The sequence below is a fragment of the Theropithecus gelada genome, chromosome 5 (assembly GCF_003255815.1).
Source record: "Theropithecus gelada isolate Dixy chromosome 5, Tgel_1.0, whole genome shotgun sequence".
In the NCBI taxonomy this organism is placed as follows: domain Eukaryota; kingdom Metazoa; phylum Chordata; class Mammalia; order Primates; family Cercopithecidae; genus Theropithecus; species Theropithecus gelada.
In genome coordinates, this window is record NC_037672.1 from 143,483,236 (window position 1) to 143,500,038 (window position 16,803).

Sequence of the window (16,803 nt, forward strand, 5' to 3'; positions counted from 1 at the left end):
TTTTTCCTCATATTCATTCTGCTTACCTCCTTCTCAGGGCACTCTAATATTTTCATGGTTACTGTTGTAGTTCATTCAAATTTAGTTTCTGTCTTTTAAACCAGTCATTCTGGTGGGTTTTTTTGTTTTTTTTTTTAGCCCTAACTACAATTCCCAAATTTGTAGCTGCCTATGACTGCCACTTTAAACTAAGCACGTCTAATGTTGTATTTATATATTTGTTTCCCAAATTTATTGAGGTATAATTGACAAGCAAATATTATAAAAATTTATGGCATACAACATGATGTTTTGACATAGGTATACACTGCAAAATTATTACCACAATCAAACTAATTAACATATACATCTACTGTCTTGGCAATTTTCTAGTATACGTTATTAACTACAGTCACCATGCTGTACAACAGATCTCCAGAATGAATTCATATATTTTCTAAAAAATAAACTTCCCCTCTGAATCTACATATATTTTTGGTCAATGGGACCAGTTTTTTCCCTAATGATCCAGTTTGAAACTTTGAAGTTATATGTGACTCCACTTGCTCCTCAAAAATCAATCTGTGGCTGGGCGCAGTGGCTCACACCTTTAATCCCAGCACTTCGGGAGGCCGAGGCAGGCAGATCACGAGATGAAGAGATTGAAACCATCCTTGCCAACAGGGTGAAACCCCATCTCTACTAAAAATACAAAAATTAACTGGGCACGGTGGCGGGCACCTGTAATCCCAGCTACTCAGGAGGCTGAGGCAGGAGAATCACTGGAATCCAGGAGGCAGAGGTTGCAGTGAGCCAAGATCACGCCACTGCACTCCAGCCTGGCAACAGAATGAGACTCTGTCTCAAAAAAAAAAAAAAAAAAAATCAATCTGTCACAACTAACTTTCCAGTTTCCTCCATGACTACTGCCACCATCATCCCTGTCCAGATGCTTCTCAGCCAATCTGGACACTTACAAAGGCCTGTTCAATGTTCCCTCTACCTTACTCTGTCCCTTTACTATGCAAGGTAAGGAGTATGTGCTCAGAATATCTTTATTTCAACAACTTAAACATGATTCTGCAACCCCTTCAAGTTAATATACTAAGTATGTACTTTCAAATTAGGGAGGGGAAGGGAAAAAACACTAAGCCAGGAAGAGCTTTCTCTAAGTGAATTACGGTAAGTGTATATTCCTTTAAGTTCAACATCTTGAAGTCAGAACTGTTTGTTTTATTTAGCATATTGAGTTGCAAGCTGTCCAATTAATCTTCCTTCGTAGCCACTTTTAAACATGTTGTTATGTGCTTGTTTAGCATTTTTAACAGCTCTCTCTCCATCATCTATAGCTTCAAATGCAAACTCCTCAGCCCAGTAATTCAGGCCTTCTGCAAGCCAACCCTATGGAAACATTTTATCTTTGTATCTCATTAATGCCTCATTTTTGAAATCCAAGAGTACCCAACCTTTGCTGAACTGCTTATTCTTTAACTGATTACACCACTCATCTGAAAAATCACATGGTGTCGCATTTTGGTGATTACTAGGAGGGGTGTGTGTGTGTGTGTGTGTGTGTGTGTGTGTGTATCCTATATAACCAACTAGGTTGGAAGTTCCCAGAAGACAACAAAAATGAGTAAATATCTTTGTATTCCTTGAGTGGCCTACATATGGTAGATATTCAGTAGCTGTTGGTTATTGATATGCATAATACATTGTTGCTCTAAAATGATGTCATCATATTTATGTGGCATTTTACACTTTTTGGTGAAATTTGATGGTCATTCTCTCAAACTAAATCTGGCCAAAATGGCACTCTTGATTTCCACCATGCCTCCTAACCTAGTTTTCCCCTCTTAAGTAAGTGATGCTACCAATTACCCAGTGGTTCCAACCTAAAACCTTGGTTCCTCTGTCCTCCTTCTATATCCTCCTTACCCATCACCAATGAAAGCTCTACTGTAAAATCTATCTGGCACACATTCATTTCTCTCTGTTGAACTGCTACCTCACCACTACTCTCTGAGTTGATTTCTCTCAGGCCCCTCTACTATCTCTTTTCCGCATAGCAATCAGAAGAATCATTTGCAAACATAAATCAGACCTCATCACTCCCTCATTCCAATCCCTCCAATAGCTTCCTATAGCACTCAGAATAAAATCCAAACACTGTCCCATGGCCTATAAGGCTCTATATAGCGCACTCCTGCCTCCTTTTCTACTGTTAGGACATAGTATTTTTCCTCTACATCACCAGGCTGTGGCCTTCCTGGCTGCTTTACTGACTGGAAAACAACAGGCTTGATCCTGCCCTAGAGCCTTTGTACATTCTGTTTCCTTTCCCTAGAACATTCTGCCCCCAGAACTCTGAAATCTAAATTAATCACCAGCCTGCCCACCCAACCACTTTCACATTATCTCACTGTTTTGTTCTTTTTACATCATTTATCTCTATCTTGCTCATCTACTTACTTGTTTATTGATACCACACCCCCTGAGACTCCCCAACATGCAAAACTAATGGGCATTTCACTGTTGTTTCTCCAATATTTATAATAACTCCTGAAACAAAGTAGAAGCTAAATAAATAACTTGAATCAATGAATAAGTAATTTCAATTGATATCCCCAACATCATTGGTAAATAAGCGGTAAAAGTATGATTATCCTCCTTTCTAGATAGGGAAATTGACATTAAAAACTATTTCAAAACTTTGCTCAAAGTCACATAGTATGTTAGGGATATGGTCAGAATTCAATCTTCAGGGTCTAAGTTCAACTATTATATCAAACATAAAACAATGAAAAGGTAACGTTTGTCCCATATATAGGTATTTTTTTCTTTCTTATACATTTCTAAAACACACCTTATACTCCACTATTTTCTAATTAATTGACATCCAATTGACTGGCATACAGATCTTACATCTGCTAGTCCTTCTCATTTTTTTTCCAAGACCACTCTTTAAAATTCTCAGAAAAGTGCTCATCCTAAAACCTCAGGATGAAGCATGAGGGTGTATCTTAAGATTCTGTTATTTGATGAACTTCCTTGATGAAATACTATTGTTTTAAAGGAAAACAAAGATGTGTTTTTACTTCCTTTTAAGATAGCACACAAGCCCTTTTGTATATAGTTGCCACAGAAACAATAATGTCTCTAGAGACGCCCCATTAAAAGTGGACCCACTTTTAAAGATTTAAACATACCCTTTTAAAAGCCATTCGTTGATGGGTGTGATTGATAAAAGCTGAAGAAAAAGCCATATTGTTGCTGGGAAGAATGCAAGTGTAAAGATCTGAATAAAAAGATGCAGTTTTAGATGCACCAAAGCACTGGTCAGCTCCTGGAAAAATTAAGGAAACAAAATAAACAAAGGTAAGAAAACTATTCCTGAAAGGAGATCGCTACTAAAATAACATCACATGAGTTAGTTTTTAATTTCGAGTTTTTTCATAGCTAAAATTTTTATCTATAAGTAAATGCACATGAGACAATGCAAGAGAAAAAAGTTACTTACGAAGGCTATAAAGTATTTTTGTTTAAAATTTTTTTTTTTTTTTTTTTTTTTGAGACAGAGTTTTTGCTCGTTGCCCAGGCTAGATTGCAGTGGCAAGATCTTGGCTCACTGCAACCTCTACCTCCCGGGTTCAAGGAATTCTCCCGCCTCAGTCTCCTGAGTAGTTTGAACTACAGGTGCCCGCCACCACCAGGCCCCCCCCCAATTTTTGTATTTTTAGTAGGGCGGGGGTTTCACCATGTTGGGCAGGATGGTCTCAGTCTCCTAACCTCATGATTCGCCCCCTTGGCCTCCCAAAGTGCTGGAATTACAGGCATGAGCCACCGTGCCCGGCCTAAAATTTCTTTTTTTTTTTTTTTTTTTGAGACGGAGTCTCGCTCTGTCTCCCGGGCTGGGGTGCAGTGGCCGGATCTCAGCTCACTGCAAGCTCCGCCTCCCGGGTTCACGCCATTCTCCTGCCTCAGCCTCCCGTGTAGCTGGGACTACAGGCGCCCGCCACCTCGCCCGGCTAGTTTTTGTATTTTTTCTAGTAGAGACGGGGTTTCACCGTGTTAGCCAGGATGGTCTCGATTAACTATTCTTTTCTAATTTCTTTACAATACACAATAAGCCCTAACAAATCAGATGTGTAAAATTCTGGACCAGGACTAAGCCAACTATACTTTATACTAGCATAGATTTGGGGATTGTTGAACAACATGCATGTATGTTTACCTATATAAAATAATAAATATTTTCAAAAAAACCTTAATAACATCTATCACATTTCAACCAAATACAGTAATTAACCTCTATGCGTTGCACCAAGGCTTTAAGTCCTTGATTTGGCAAGATGTTACTGAATCTACAAATTAATACTTTAAAAAACATTTCCCTCAATGATAGTCTCTAATTCCAAATGGCATTTTCTTCCACAATCTACACTAGATTCTTTGTTAACATTAACAGAATACCAGCTTTATGCCATAATCTGAGCTTGTCACTTTACATGTTATCTCACTTAATCCTCACAAGAACCTAATTAAGTAAATACTATTATCTGATGTTTTTACCGATGTTTTACCGATGAAGAAATTTAAGTTGAGAGTTACTATATGGTGAATATCAGAATTAAATTTCCTCGCATGCTAACAAACCCATGCCTGCTTCTCCCAATGCTACCCCAAGAGGAGAAAAAAATGCACATTAAACATAACAAACCAGGCACACGTTACGAGTTTGACACCTAAAAAAAGGATAATTAGTTAACCTCTGGGATTCAAATAGATATAAACTAACAATATTTGCATTTGAGTTTATATTGTGTTGAAATAAAAACAAAATGGAAAACTAAAATAAAATTGGAAAGTGCTAGAAAAACTATAGTCCTTTAAAACAAGCAAGTGATCATTAAAGCATATTCAACTATGCCAGACAGTCACTGGTTGTAAGTATAGAACTGCAATGTCCCCTTTGTTCAGGTAAGATGTTCAAGAGATCCTCAGCCTCAGAGACATTAGCCAAAGTTTATCAGTTTAATCAACAGTACGTTAATGCAGACTAATTCGCTCATCACCACATTCTGAGATTAGTCTCATCACTTCCCACTGTCTATCTCCCTGTGTGGAGATCCACACAGCAGTTCCTTCCTGTTAGGTCACAAGACATCCCTAAATGACATCTAAAGAATTTCTGGCAATCTAATTTAGGACCACTAGAAAACACTCAGCCTACCAGAAGTCACATTAGGTCCTGGGATCAGACCTAAGAGAAAGCAAGCCATCCTTACAGTGAATCAGAATTCTTAGAGCTCCACTCCAGAGAAAACTTGAGCACCAGCAGTTTCAGAGTATTCATTCTCAACAGCCTTGAAGCCAAATCTCATTTAAATATACTCAGAGGCATTTGGTAAACACTAAACAAATATTAGTATTTTTATTTTTTAAAATACCATAATGAAATGATTAGCCAGAATACACTAAGGCATTTTTGCATATACTTTTTTTTTTCTTTTCTTTTTTTGAGACGGAGTTTCGCTCTTGTCATCCAGACTGGAGTGCAGTGGTGCGATCTCGGCTCACTGCAACCACTGCCTCCTGAGTTCAAGCGATTCTCCTGCCTCCACCTCCCAAGTAGCTGGGATTACAGGCACCCACCACCACACCCGGCTAATTTTTGTATTTTGAGTAGAGATAGGGTTTTGCCATGTTACCCAGGCTTGTCTGGAACTCCTGACCTTAGGTGATCCACCCGCCTCAGCCTCCCCAAGTGCTGGGATTACAGGCATGAGCCACCATGCCCAGACTGCATATACTTCTGATAGGAATAAAAATGGCATAACTTTTCTGAAAATTAATGTGGTAATACATATCAAGGACTATATAATTCATATTCTTGGACCCCAGAATTTTATGACTAGGAATTTATCCTAAAGATATAAAAAGTGATTGTAAATATTTATACACAAAATTGATCATCACAATGTTATTTATTAGAGCAAAATCTGGAAACAAATGTCCAAAAATAGGAGAATCATTTAAAAAGTTAAAATCTAATTGGAGTGTTATGAGCTATTAAATACCCTGTTGATGAGAATGCAGGTGTACAGAATCTCTCCCCTACTTTATCAATAGGTGTATAAATTGGCATAACCTATAGAGAGCACAACCTGGCAATTCATTCCTTCATTTAAGTAATACTTACTGAGCACCTGGTACCATTCTAGGTACTTGGAATATCTGTTACAACTTAAACTACATATATCATTTGACCTAGCAATTCCACTTCTAGGAATTTATCCTTCACATATGTTTCCAAATATAGGAAATAATATATTTTTAGGTTATCCTTTGCAACATGTTTGTAATAGCAAAACCTTGTAAATTAACTAAATGTTCATCAATAGAGGACAACAAAAATACATCATGACACAACCATACAACAGAATACTATTTGGTGTACAAAAAAAATGGGGTTCTTTATGTGTTTAGATGAAACAATGTACAAGATACATTTTTTAAGTAAAATAAGTTAAGGTGCCAAACAGTATGAAATACAATCTGTAGGGGGGTAGAATACACATGTGTATGTTTCACATGGAATATCTCTGGAAAGGTACACAGAAATTGTTAACATTGTCTGTCTCCAGAGAAGAAAACTGGATGGTTGGTGGAAGAGTGAAAAAAAAAGACTTACACATATCTTTATACTTTTTAATTCTGAACTATGTGAATAAATCATATGTTCATAAAAGTAAATAAAATAAACATTTTTGTTATAATATAGAGAGAAAATTTAAATAATATTAAATTATGTTAAAAGTAGATAATGTTACATGAAAAGAATAGGATAAGATTACATGTGTATATGTGTATGGGTCCACAATATGGGTATAAACATACTTACATTCCCATACAATTTTATTTTTAAAATATTATGCATATAAAACATATTTTTTAAAAAGGACTAAAAAATGGATGTTAATAGTTAATAGTAGTTATTTTTAATCTTTCTAATCTTTCTACAATAAGTAAATACCACTTTTATTACAAAAGAAACAAGTTATAAAAACTAAAATGTGCTTAGAAAATACTGCTGACAGGCCGGGCGCGGTGGCTCAAGCCTGTAATCCCAGCACTTTGGGAGGCCGAGACAGGCGGATCACGAGGTCAGGAGATCGAGACCATCCTGGCTAACACGGTGAAACCCCGTCTCTATTAAGAAATACGAAAAACCAGCCGGGCGAGGTGGCGGGCGCCTGTAGTCCCAGCTACTCGGGAGGCTGAGGCCGGAGAATGGCGTGAACCCGGGAGGCGGAGCTTGCAGTGAGCTGAGATCCGGCCACTGCACTCCAGCCTGGGCGACACAGCGAGACTCCGTCACAAAAAAAAAAAAAAAAGAAAGAAAATACTGCTGACCTAATAAATGACAATTAGAAATTCCCACTGCATCGGGATGATGATACAGTAAAGAACCGAGCAAAACAAGTCACAACCAACCATGTTGGCTCATAAGGGGCCTCTTAACAATAGGGAAGTGCTTCTAAGAAAGATTTTCAAGACTTTCACAAAATCCCAGAGTCATATATTTTTCCATATCTTCTTCATACAACCATAAAGATAAAACAAGATAATAACAGAAAAGAACAAGCAAGTAAACCCTGTAAATCCTAAAATAGTTATTATTTCATACATACCCATGTAGAATTTTGGGCCACATAGTCAAATAAGTGCCATCATGAATAATCAAAAAGTTGGCTCTGCATCATACTTTGTTTATTCACATGTAATATAGGTCAAAATTCATTAAAATAAACTTAAGAAGACACTCCACATCATGTACTGATTGTACCAGAGTCTCACTGACAGCATCAAGCATTGCTTAAAACCAGGGCTCTGATTGGGACACAGAAATATTTTCATTAGACACTGATTTCTCTTGTAACCCTTTATCTGACCATTTCATTCATTTGCTGAGAGTCAGGCTCATAGCTCTGGGCTTGAAACAAACAGCATAAGTCTAAAGTTTAGAGTTTGCTATATTTGCTTTTCTGCTAATAGGATAAAAAATAATATTTTTTACAGAAAAATAAAGAAAAACTTGCATCGTCTGCCCTACTCAGGACCTTTTTTCAGCCTGAGTCTCCTGCTCACATTTGTTTCTATCCCCAGCACCATGCCTTGTAGCCATAAGCACTTAATTGATATTTGTTTAAACAAATTCACCCTGCCACAGTTGGCTAAGAGACAAATCCTCCGAAACTAAAGGTTTGAAGTGAACTAAATATGAATTTTAAATGTGACCATATTTCACTTCAATACAACAAAATTTCAAAAAACTAGAAATTAATAGTCATAAAACTGAAGACTCAGCATTGCATTAGTACAGCGTCCTTTATAATTTTAACGAATTAGTAAAATAAATTTTAGAATACATGTCATTAAATCAATGTATGAGTCATACAAGAAATGTTCAATATAAATCAAACTTGAATGGGACCAACACAAATGCTTCCAAATAAACTCAAATCAATAATAATTCACTGTCTCCCATGTGCAAAAACGAACTATTTTAGGACCTAATAAAATATACAAATCGTAATCCCCACTGAAATGAATTTAGGATTACTAACTAGTAAACAAATATGACTGCTACCTCCTAAGTTACAAGTTACCCATGAAATTAGCAGGGTTTAGAAGTGGTTTAATATTACACAATGATACAATCTAGGACATCTTAAGTTAAATGGCTTTTGAAAATGACTTAATGTTGTATTCGTTTGAAAAGGGCTTTTCATGGAAGAAATGGCTCTGATTGCTGCTTAGATACCATGATAAAGCACGAGATAACGGCATTTCATTAGATCCAAATTAGCTGGATGACTCTGAAGGTTTATTAGGTGCTTACAAAAGAAGTCAGTCCTTAGAAAAATGCTGACAGCTGTGACATTCTTCCTTCTTCAACTCCTTCATACCATAAAGTTATCTGCTTCACAGAATCGCATTAAGAAGCTAAGGAGTGAGAGAAATCAAGTCGCTTTCTGGATTTCCCATGGCACAAGTAACAGCTGTAGCCATTAAGCAGCCACCAGGGGACACAGAGCAACGTCCCAAGTAAAGGACTTGGGTTAGAAAGCTACTCCATAAAGAGCATTAGCCAAGGTCAGCAGGAAGACCTCCAAACAAGACCAGTCCAACATTATGGTAGTGGCAAATATCTTTCTGTATCACTGTGCCCCACATTTGAGAACCAATATTAGAACTCATATGTTGACAGAACAAAAGTCTGTGCCCTGTAAGTAGTAATCATGGTCCTCTCATATCAATATTGTTTACCAAAATTGGAATTTGACATACTGGGAAATCTCATCCCGTGTCAGTTATTTTCAGAAGAGCAAGAAATCACAGAAAATATTTACAATTCTTGAGACATAATTTATCAGTTATAGACACTACACAATGATCCTATGTATATGAAAAAATACCCCAATGAGGCCGGGCATGGTGGCTCACGCCTGTAATTGCAACACTTTGGGAGGCTGAAGTGGGTGAATTATTTGAGGTCAGGAGGTTGAGACCAGCCTGGCCAATGTAGTGAAACCCCACCTCTATTAAAAATACAAAAATTAGCCACGCGTGGTGGTGGGTGCCTGTAGTCCCAGCTATTTGGGAGGCTGAGGCAGGAGAATTACTTGAACCCAGGAGGTGGAGGTTGCAGTGAGCCGAGATGGCACTACTGCCCTCCAGCCTGGGCAACAGAGTGAGATTCTGTCTCAAAAAAAAAAAAAAAACCCAATGAAAAGATTTATACCAACCTGATGGCTACAGAATACATAAATTTAGTAAAGTCATATTTTTTCCATGTTGCTACTAGGGTGGTCTAAGAAGGAAATAACTAAATTTAGTCTTCATTCAAATCACACTTAAAATAAATAAAGGTAAGACATGATGCTGGACCAGAATTTTAATTTTTAAAGCCATTTCCAAAAACAAAAAAAACCTTCTTATAGTGAGATATTCCCATCTACATAAGAACAGGATGTTAGAATGATAGTTTTATGTAATTTCTTCAAGAGCAAATGGGTATTTTCTCCTCTCTCATTTTCTTCCATTGTAAGTCAAAAGAGAATCATAAATTCTACTCTTCCTCTCTCACAAGTAAATGTAAAAATGTCTGGATTTCTTTACTTCCAAGAGAATCTCATGTTCGGTGAAACCTGAATCAGTAAATAACATTACATATATATGGGTATGCTGTGTGTGTGTGGATCTCTGTGTGTGTATATATATACAAACACACATACGTATCAAATGAAAAACACCAATATTTCTCTTAAGACATCTATTAATATTTAATAGATATGCTAAGGAACAATAAGCTTTTCTAAATAAAAATTAAGTTATGACAACTTAAGCATTATTTGAATAGCATGAGTCCTGGGAACCAAAGATGATCCACAAAAGTTATGGAAACCAAACTGAACATCAACAGCTCAAATGTGCCCAGGCATAGTAGGTATCACTGTAGTTACCACCATAAGCTGACGTAGAACTAAAGTAGATGCTTCAGTTCAGCTGTCATATTAAAAACACACTCATTATAACCACATCCTCAGGACCCATGCTGCTCAACTGTACAGCTTTTATAATGCATGTATGCAGGAATGAAACACAAGTCCTTTGCTGACCAAGTTATCTTCTGCTACAGTGAATCCTTCAGATTATAGCTATAAATAGCTTTACCAAAGGACTCTGAAATTTAAGGTAAGTACAAATTAAATTTTTCTCCCTGCTTTTCATGTATCCCATAAATGACAGTACCTCTGTTTTCAATGACAGTCCACTGTTAAAGAATATTGTTGCAACAGCAATGTAGGATACAGTTATTTCTGGCTTCAGTGGTCCTAAAAAGAGAAAAATGAGTTATTGTTAGAAAAGAATTTCAATAGATAACTTGGCACAAAAGAAGAATCTATTTGTTCACGCCTGTAATCCCAACACTTTAGGAGGCCGAGGCAAGTAGATCACTTGAGGCCAGGAGTTCAAGACCAGCCTGGCCAACATGGCAAAACCCAGTCTCTGCTAAAAATACAAAAATTAGCCTGACATGGTGATGCATGCCTGTAATCCCAGCTCCTTGGGAGGCTGAGTGGGAGGATTACCTGAGCCCAGGAGGCAGAGGTTGCAGTGAGACGAGATCACACCATTGCACTACAGCCTGGGCAACAAAGCAAGATTCTGTCTCAAAATAATAATAATAATAATAATAATCTACTGAAGGACAACAAATGGTAGTTTAGATATCAGTGTCACCCCTAGTGTCCTACTGTCCCAACAGAGGTAAGCATTTGTGTGATACAGCCTAACTCCAGAGAGCATTTTCCAGAGGGCAAGGACCATGGTTGTCTTGCTCAGCACAGTATCTTCAGACCAGAAGAATAAAGCAGCACACAGGAGAGCACATAAGCAACATCCCTCAATACAGGTCCTAATTATATCTATCGTGGTATCAGCGCTTATATAACAATCAAAATACCCCCGAACCCAAAGAAGAGTATCAATGGAAGAGGTTCCCTTCTCTTTAGCAAATATTATTTCATTTCTTCTAGGATACCAGAAACAAAAGCTTGTAATCACACACGTATTCAGTTCTGCCCAAGAGTATTCATTCTACAAATACTTATTAAGAACTTGCCATGTGAATGAGATAATGCATATAAAGTACTCAATAATATATTGCTATGACTGTAATTATTATTAAATTATGCTAGGCCCTAGAGATACGTGGTGACCCAGCCAGGCTTGATCCCTGCCTTCCAGGAAATCCTCTCTGGAGTTAGGATGGCAGCAGTCAAATGTGTTAACACTGTGAGAACAATAGTTAAAAGTATCATTTGTGAGTTGATATAAGTATCATTTGTGACATGTCCACAACTGGCTTGAAGACCTAATGTGCTAACAAAGAACAACATTCTTTCAAAAAATGCAGTCCTGAGAAAATGACATTTTATACCTGTATACCAATGGTTCTCCAGCAGTGGCAATCTTGCCCTCCATGGACATTTGGCAATGTTTAGAAATGTTTTTTGGTTGTCATAACTTGGGGGATAGGATGTGCTACTAACGTCTAGTGGGTAGAGATCAAGAATTCTATTAAACATCTTGGAAGGCATAGAACAGCCCCTCAAACAACAAAAATTATCATGTTCAAAATGTCAATGTGCCAAAGCTGAGAAATCTTAGTATATGGCAACATTTTAAAAAATCTAAGATCATCTCATATATGCCATTCTATTCAGTCCTCTTGTACTAGATTGAATAGTGTCCCCTACTCCCAAAATTCATGCCCACCCAGAACCTGTGAATGTGACATTTTTGGAAATAGGGTCTTTGCAGATGTAATCAAGTTAAGATGAGGTCTTATTGGATTAGGAGGATCATTAATCCAATAACTGGTATTCTTAAAAGATGGAAATTTGGACACAGACACATGCACAGGGAAGACAGCCATGTGGTGACAGAGCTGGAGAGTGGAGTTATATTGCCACAATCCAAGGAATGGCTGGCAACCACCACAAGCTAGAAGATGCAAAGGATTCTTTCCCAGATGTCCTTTGGAGAACATCTTGACCTCAGACTTCTGGCCTCTAGAACTGTGAGAGAATAAATTTCTGTTGTATTGAGCCACCTGGTTCATGGTAATTAGTTGTGGCAGCCCTAAGAAACTAATACACTCACTTAGGCAAAAGAACAGGACAACAATCATCGCTCCTCCATAGCCTGAAACTCTCTACTTGCTTGATATATGGACAGAAGACCAAGCTCAGGAAAAAACAACACATATATATAATATAATATAAATATTATATAACATAATATATAATAATAAAGTCTTCATATATATAACATAACATATAATATATTATGTATATAATGTATTTTATATATTATGTTATATATATTAGATATATAATGTTATATACATAATATATAATATACATAATATTTCAAGGCCCCTCTGAGAAAGAATATATATTACCTAATAATATATTATACATAATATATATGATAATATATAATATTATTTAATATAATATATAAAATTTTATATATATAGAGAGAGAAGACCTACTATGTCTTAGGCATTTGTAGTACAACAATGAATAAAAGAAACAAAGATTTCCTCAAATGCTGTAATAAATTATGTAATATGCCTGGCATTTACACAAATCATTTTGCTGAGATCTGAGAAAAGGGAGGGAAAGGGAGAAGGCAAGTGCAAAAGGCATTACATTTGGGGGCAGTGAAGGCTGTTCCAAAACTTTTACAAAGAGGTACATTATCTTTACACTTGTGAGTGAATCTGTCTCAGCAGCTCACACAAGCAATATTTCTTCAGCAGCTAAGCAGGGTGATTCAGGAGCAGATTTTAAAGTCAAGGAATCTGGCTTGCTTGAGAAGTAGAAGTTTCCCAGAAATTTTAAATACCCGGTCTCCAATAGTTCCTCTTCCCTAAGCTAGCTACCTTAACCTAGAGAGAATCACCTGGCATCAAGCTTCAGTATCTTCAACTGTAAAAGAAGCATGTTGGCTTAAAACACTTTAAATGTTACCCTCTCACTCTTAACATTCTACTGTAATTAAACAAAGGAATGAATTATCCTACATTAAAGACAAGGACTAGTGAAAATGGGAAACGGCATTTCTATGATACAATAATGTACCAAAATGTTAATAAGCAGTCTATGGAACACATAAGTTTGCAGAATCTATCTCATACATGCCACTGCAGAAAAGCCCCACGGAAATGATTCAGCATTCAACACCTTTCTTCCCACAGAATATTTGGGAATGTAAGGTAAAAGATATTTTGCCAAATTTAGCCCCTGCAGATTTAAAGTTAAAGATCATACATCCTCTGTAGTTTCATCTCAAAACTGAGCAAATAAGAGATCTAACACCAGAAGCGATACCTAGTGAAGTGTGCATTGCAGATCATGCAAAGGTACTCTAAGTCTTACTATTCATTTAGCTCCGGGGATGGGGGGGTCTTCATTTGACAGACCTGATCTTCACAAGAGTTTCCCAAAAGTTCACAGAGCAGCGGTGTTAAAGAAGAAACTATTACCATCAATCAGAGGGAGAAACCACCAGGAATAACTGCTTTATTCTCATAGTTACATATTCTACACATTTTGTTCTTAGTTGAATACAAAAGAACAAAATTTTAAAACAAACAAAAAAGCCTTCATCTCCACAATTTTGGTTTAAATAATTGCTTTTAAAATGTTCCCGGAAGCTACTTCTAAACAGAGTAATTGGGTGGAGGTTAAGGGGAGAAGGGACCACTACTGTTCTCCTGAGAGATCATTTCATTCACTTCCATCATGTTTTAACAAAAAGATACAAATAACTTTAAATATCCTCCTGAGCGCTTCCTACTATGAAAGATTGTGCCTGTTCACCTCGGTCCTTATTTGCTCCAGTTGCATGAGTTAGGTATTAAACCTGTCAATAAGCTTGGAAACTGACAAACAATGTGAAAAAGACAAGCGAATTGAATAAATTCAATTAATGTTTATGAAAAGTAGGACAAGATTGTCTAAAGGTATAGGGGGGTGGGGCATAAAAAAACCTAATATTTCTAATGTTCCCACCAGTGCCCATCACCTCCAGTACAAAACTCCCACTATTCAGAGATCTAAGTATGCTTTCAGTCCATCTACATTTCCTTGCCAAAGCACACACTACATTACACATAGTCTAACAGTCTGTATCTGTTAGACTGCTAGTATAGCAACTGAATCCCGGCAGCACACGGAAGTAGTGCCCTGTAATGAAAGAGTGCAACGTGTCAGTCGGCTTGGGAGCTTCTGGAGTGCCAGCAACTACAGCAAATCATCACTCTTCAACATGTGGGCCATAAAATCTGAGTTGGGGGCGGTGGTGTCCCTTTTTCTTGTTTTTCCTCCACTTTTTTTTTTAATGTGGGGGCGGGGAGGACTCGAAAGTAGATTCGATAATGACGTCCACTCCAAGATAGATACTGAACTCAGCAACCTAGATTCTCTTGGGATAGGATGCTACTTTGAAGGCAAGAGGAGTAAGTTTCATTCTCTGTAACCTCACTTGTTAACACTGAGGATAGTCATTGTTTGTCTACGGAAAAGGCTACCTGCGCTCAAATTCCTTTGCCCCGTTCCTGATTACAAGTTCCCTCTGGGATCGGTAAATTAGAAAATCAGCAAAAGGGCCAAAGGCTGGTCAATGCCCCTGAAATTGGCAAGCGTTGGCAATGAGGGTTGCCCCACCTTTCCAAGACTAACAAATTAGTTCTGAAGTGGGAGCCGCGGTGGAGCCGGCAGAGGTGCAGCACTTACCCCCATTCACCCCTATGGACGGCTCCAGTTTAGCTCCGGCGATCGCCAGCACTATTCCGACCATGAACCAGTCTTTCCTCATTCTCTCCAGCAGCCTCATATTTGTTAGGGTGGGTGGGTTTTGTTTATTTGTTTGGCTTTTTTTCTTTTCAAGCTCCGATCACCTAATCCCTGGAGCGTCTCCACACTTTCCTTGGTCCCTCCAGACATGCAGCAGAGCAAGTCAAATTGCCAGTTGTAAACTAAAGACCTGGGGGTTGCTCCGGCGGCTTTGAGGAAGGTTGGGAGTAGTAGTATCCAGTGACAGGAAAGTCTCACTGAGCGCCGCCATCACTACCACGCGCCTTCGAATACATGCGCACAAACGCCCCCAGCGCCTCCGGCCGCGGGCTCGCAGGTGCAGATGCTTTGAAAGGAAGAACTTGGACCAGGCCGACAAACGTGGGCAATCGGGCAAGGGAGACTGGCGGCCGGATGGGGCTAACAAACCCACCGCTGCCGAGACCTGCGGAACTTTCTAAATGACAAGGGGTCGGGGAGAGCGTCGTAAGGCGCCACAGCCAGCAAGACTTCACTGATTGTCCTTCTCTAACAAACCTTTAGGCACAGCCACCCACGTTTCTGGAGCATATCTCCATGGAGAGCCTCTCTTTTGCTGTGCCATGACTCCGCGGGTAGGGCTGACGTGTGTTTGGGGCAAGGGATTTCTCCGTTGAAGCTGCGACAGCGGGATGCAAGCCTGGAGACGCGCTTCTTCGATACATTACGGCGCTTCCACTACGCCAGCGCTGACGTGTGCGCGGGCGGGAGGGGAGGCCACTGGATCTGCGAGTTCCCAGCCTCAGCTGCAGGAGTTAGAGGTGTCCGCGCGGGAAAGTGGCTCGCTGGTGGGCAGGGAGCCTTACTCCTGGCGGTGGGTTGAAAATCCGGCGCCGGGCAGACGCCCACGTTTGCTGAACCCCGGCTTGCCGGTGTTGGCTGCAACCCAAGGAAGGTGGGCCGGACCTCGCCAGGTTGCTCGCCTGCGGGTGGGCATTTGGCCCGGATCCCCTTCCCTCCGCGGCCCACACTGTCTCCGGGACTGGGGAGGACTGCAGGGATCGAGGCAGATTTGCCTTTGCGGGCAAGAGTGAGAGCTCAAGTCTTCCCACCAACCAAGCTACTCGCGGGCGGAGTGGGGTCTGCGCTGGCAAGCCCCTGGGCGTGCGGGTGCCCACTCTGGCTCGACCCCAGGGCTGACCTACCCAAGCCACAGGAAAACTCTAGGAAGAGGGTCGGGGATTCCAAAGCCGAGGTGGTGGGGGATTGAGTCTGAGAGGTTGGGGAGTCCTACCTTCCCTTGCCACGAGTGCTAGTTCTGTCTTCCAGTTTCTTCCTTGAAATGTCTTGTAGCAACCAGTGACATTGATGGTTTCATGAATGGACTTCCTACCGGTAGACCCTGCAA

General features: G+C 39.2%; 1 protein-coding gene across 4 annotated transcripts in view; it reads right to left on the reverse strand.

The window, feature by feature from the left end:
* The window catches only part of SLC10A7 (solute carrier family 10 member 7), a 258,184-nt gene extending 242,474 nt beyond the window's left edge, over positions 1-15,710 (reverse strand). For 3 of the 4 annotated variants that reach the window (XM_025385398.1, XM_025385397.1, XM_025385396.1), the window contains exons 1-3: positions 15,357-15,710; positions 10,798-10,880; positions 3,189-3,325 (exon numbers count right to left, since the gene is read on the reverse strand). In XM_025385398.1, the coding sequence (XP_025241183.1) occupies positions 3,189-3,325; positions 10,798-10,880; positions 15,357-15,456 (320 nt within the window). In that variant the 5' untranslated portion in view covers positions 15,457-15,710. The remainder of the gene's footprint in view (positions 1-3,188; positions 3,326-10,797; positions 10,881-15,356) is intronic. The other variant, XM_025385399.1, reaches the window with a different exon arrangement.
* Positions 15,711-16,803: the final 1,093 nt, after the last annotated feature.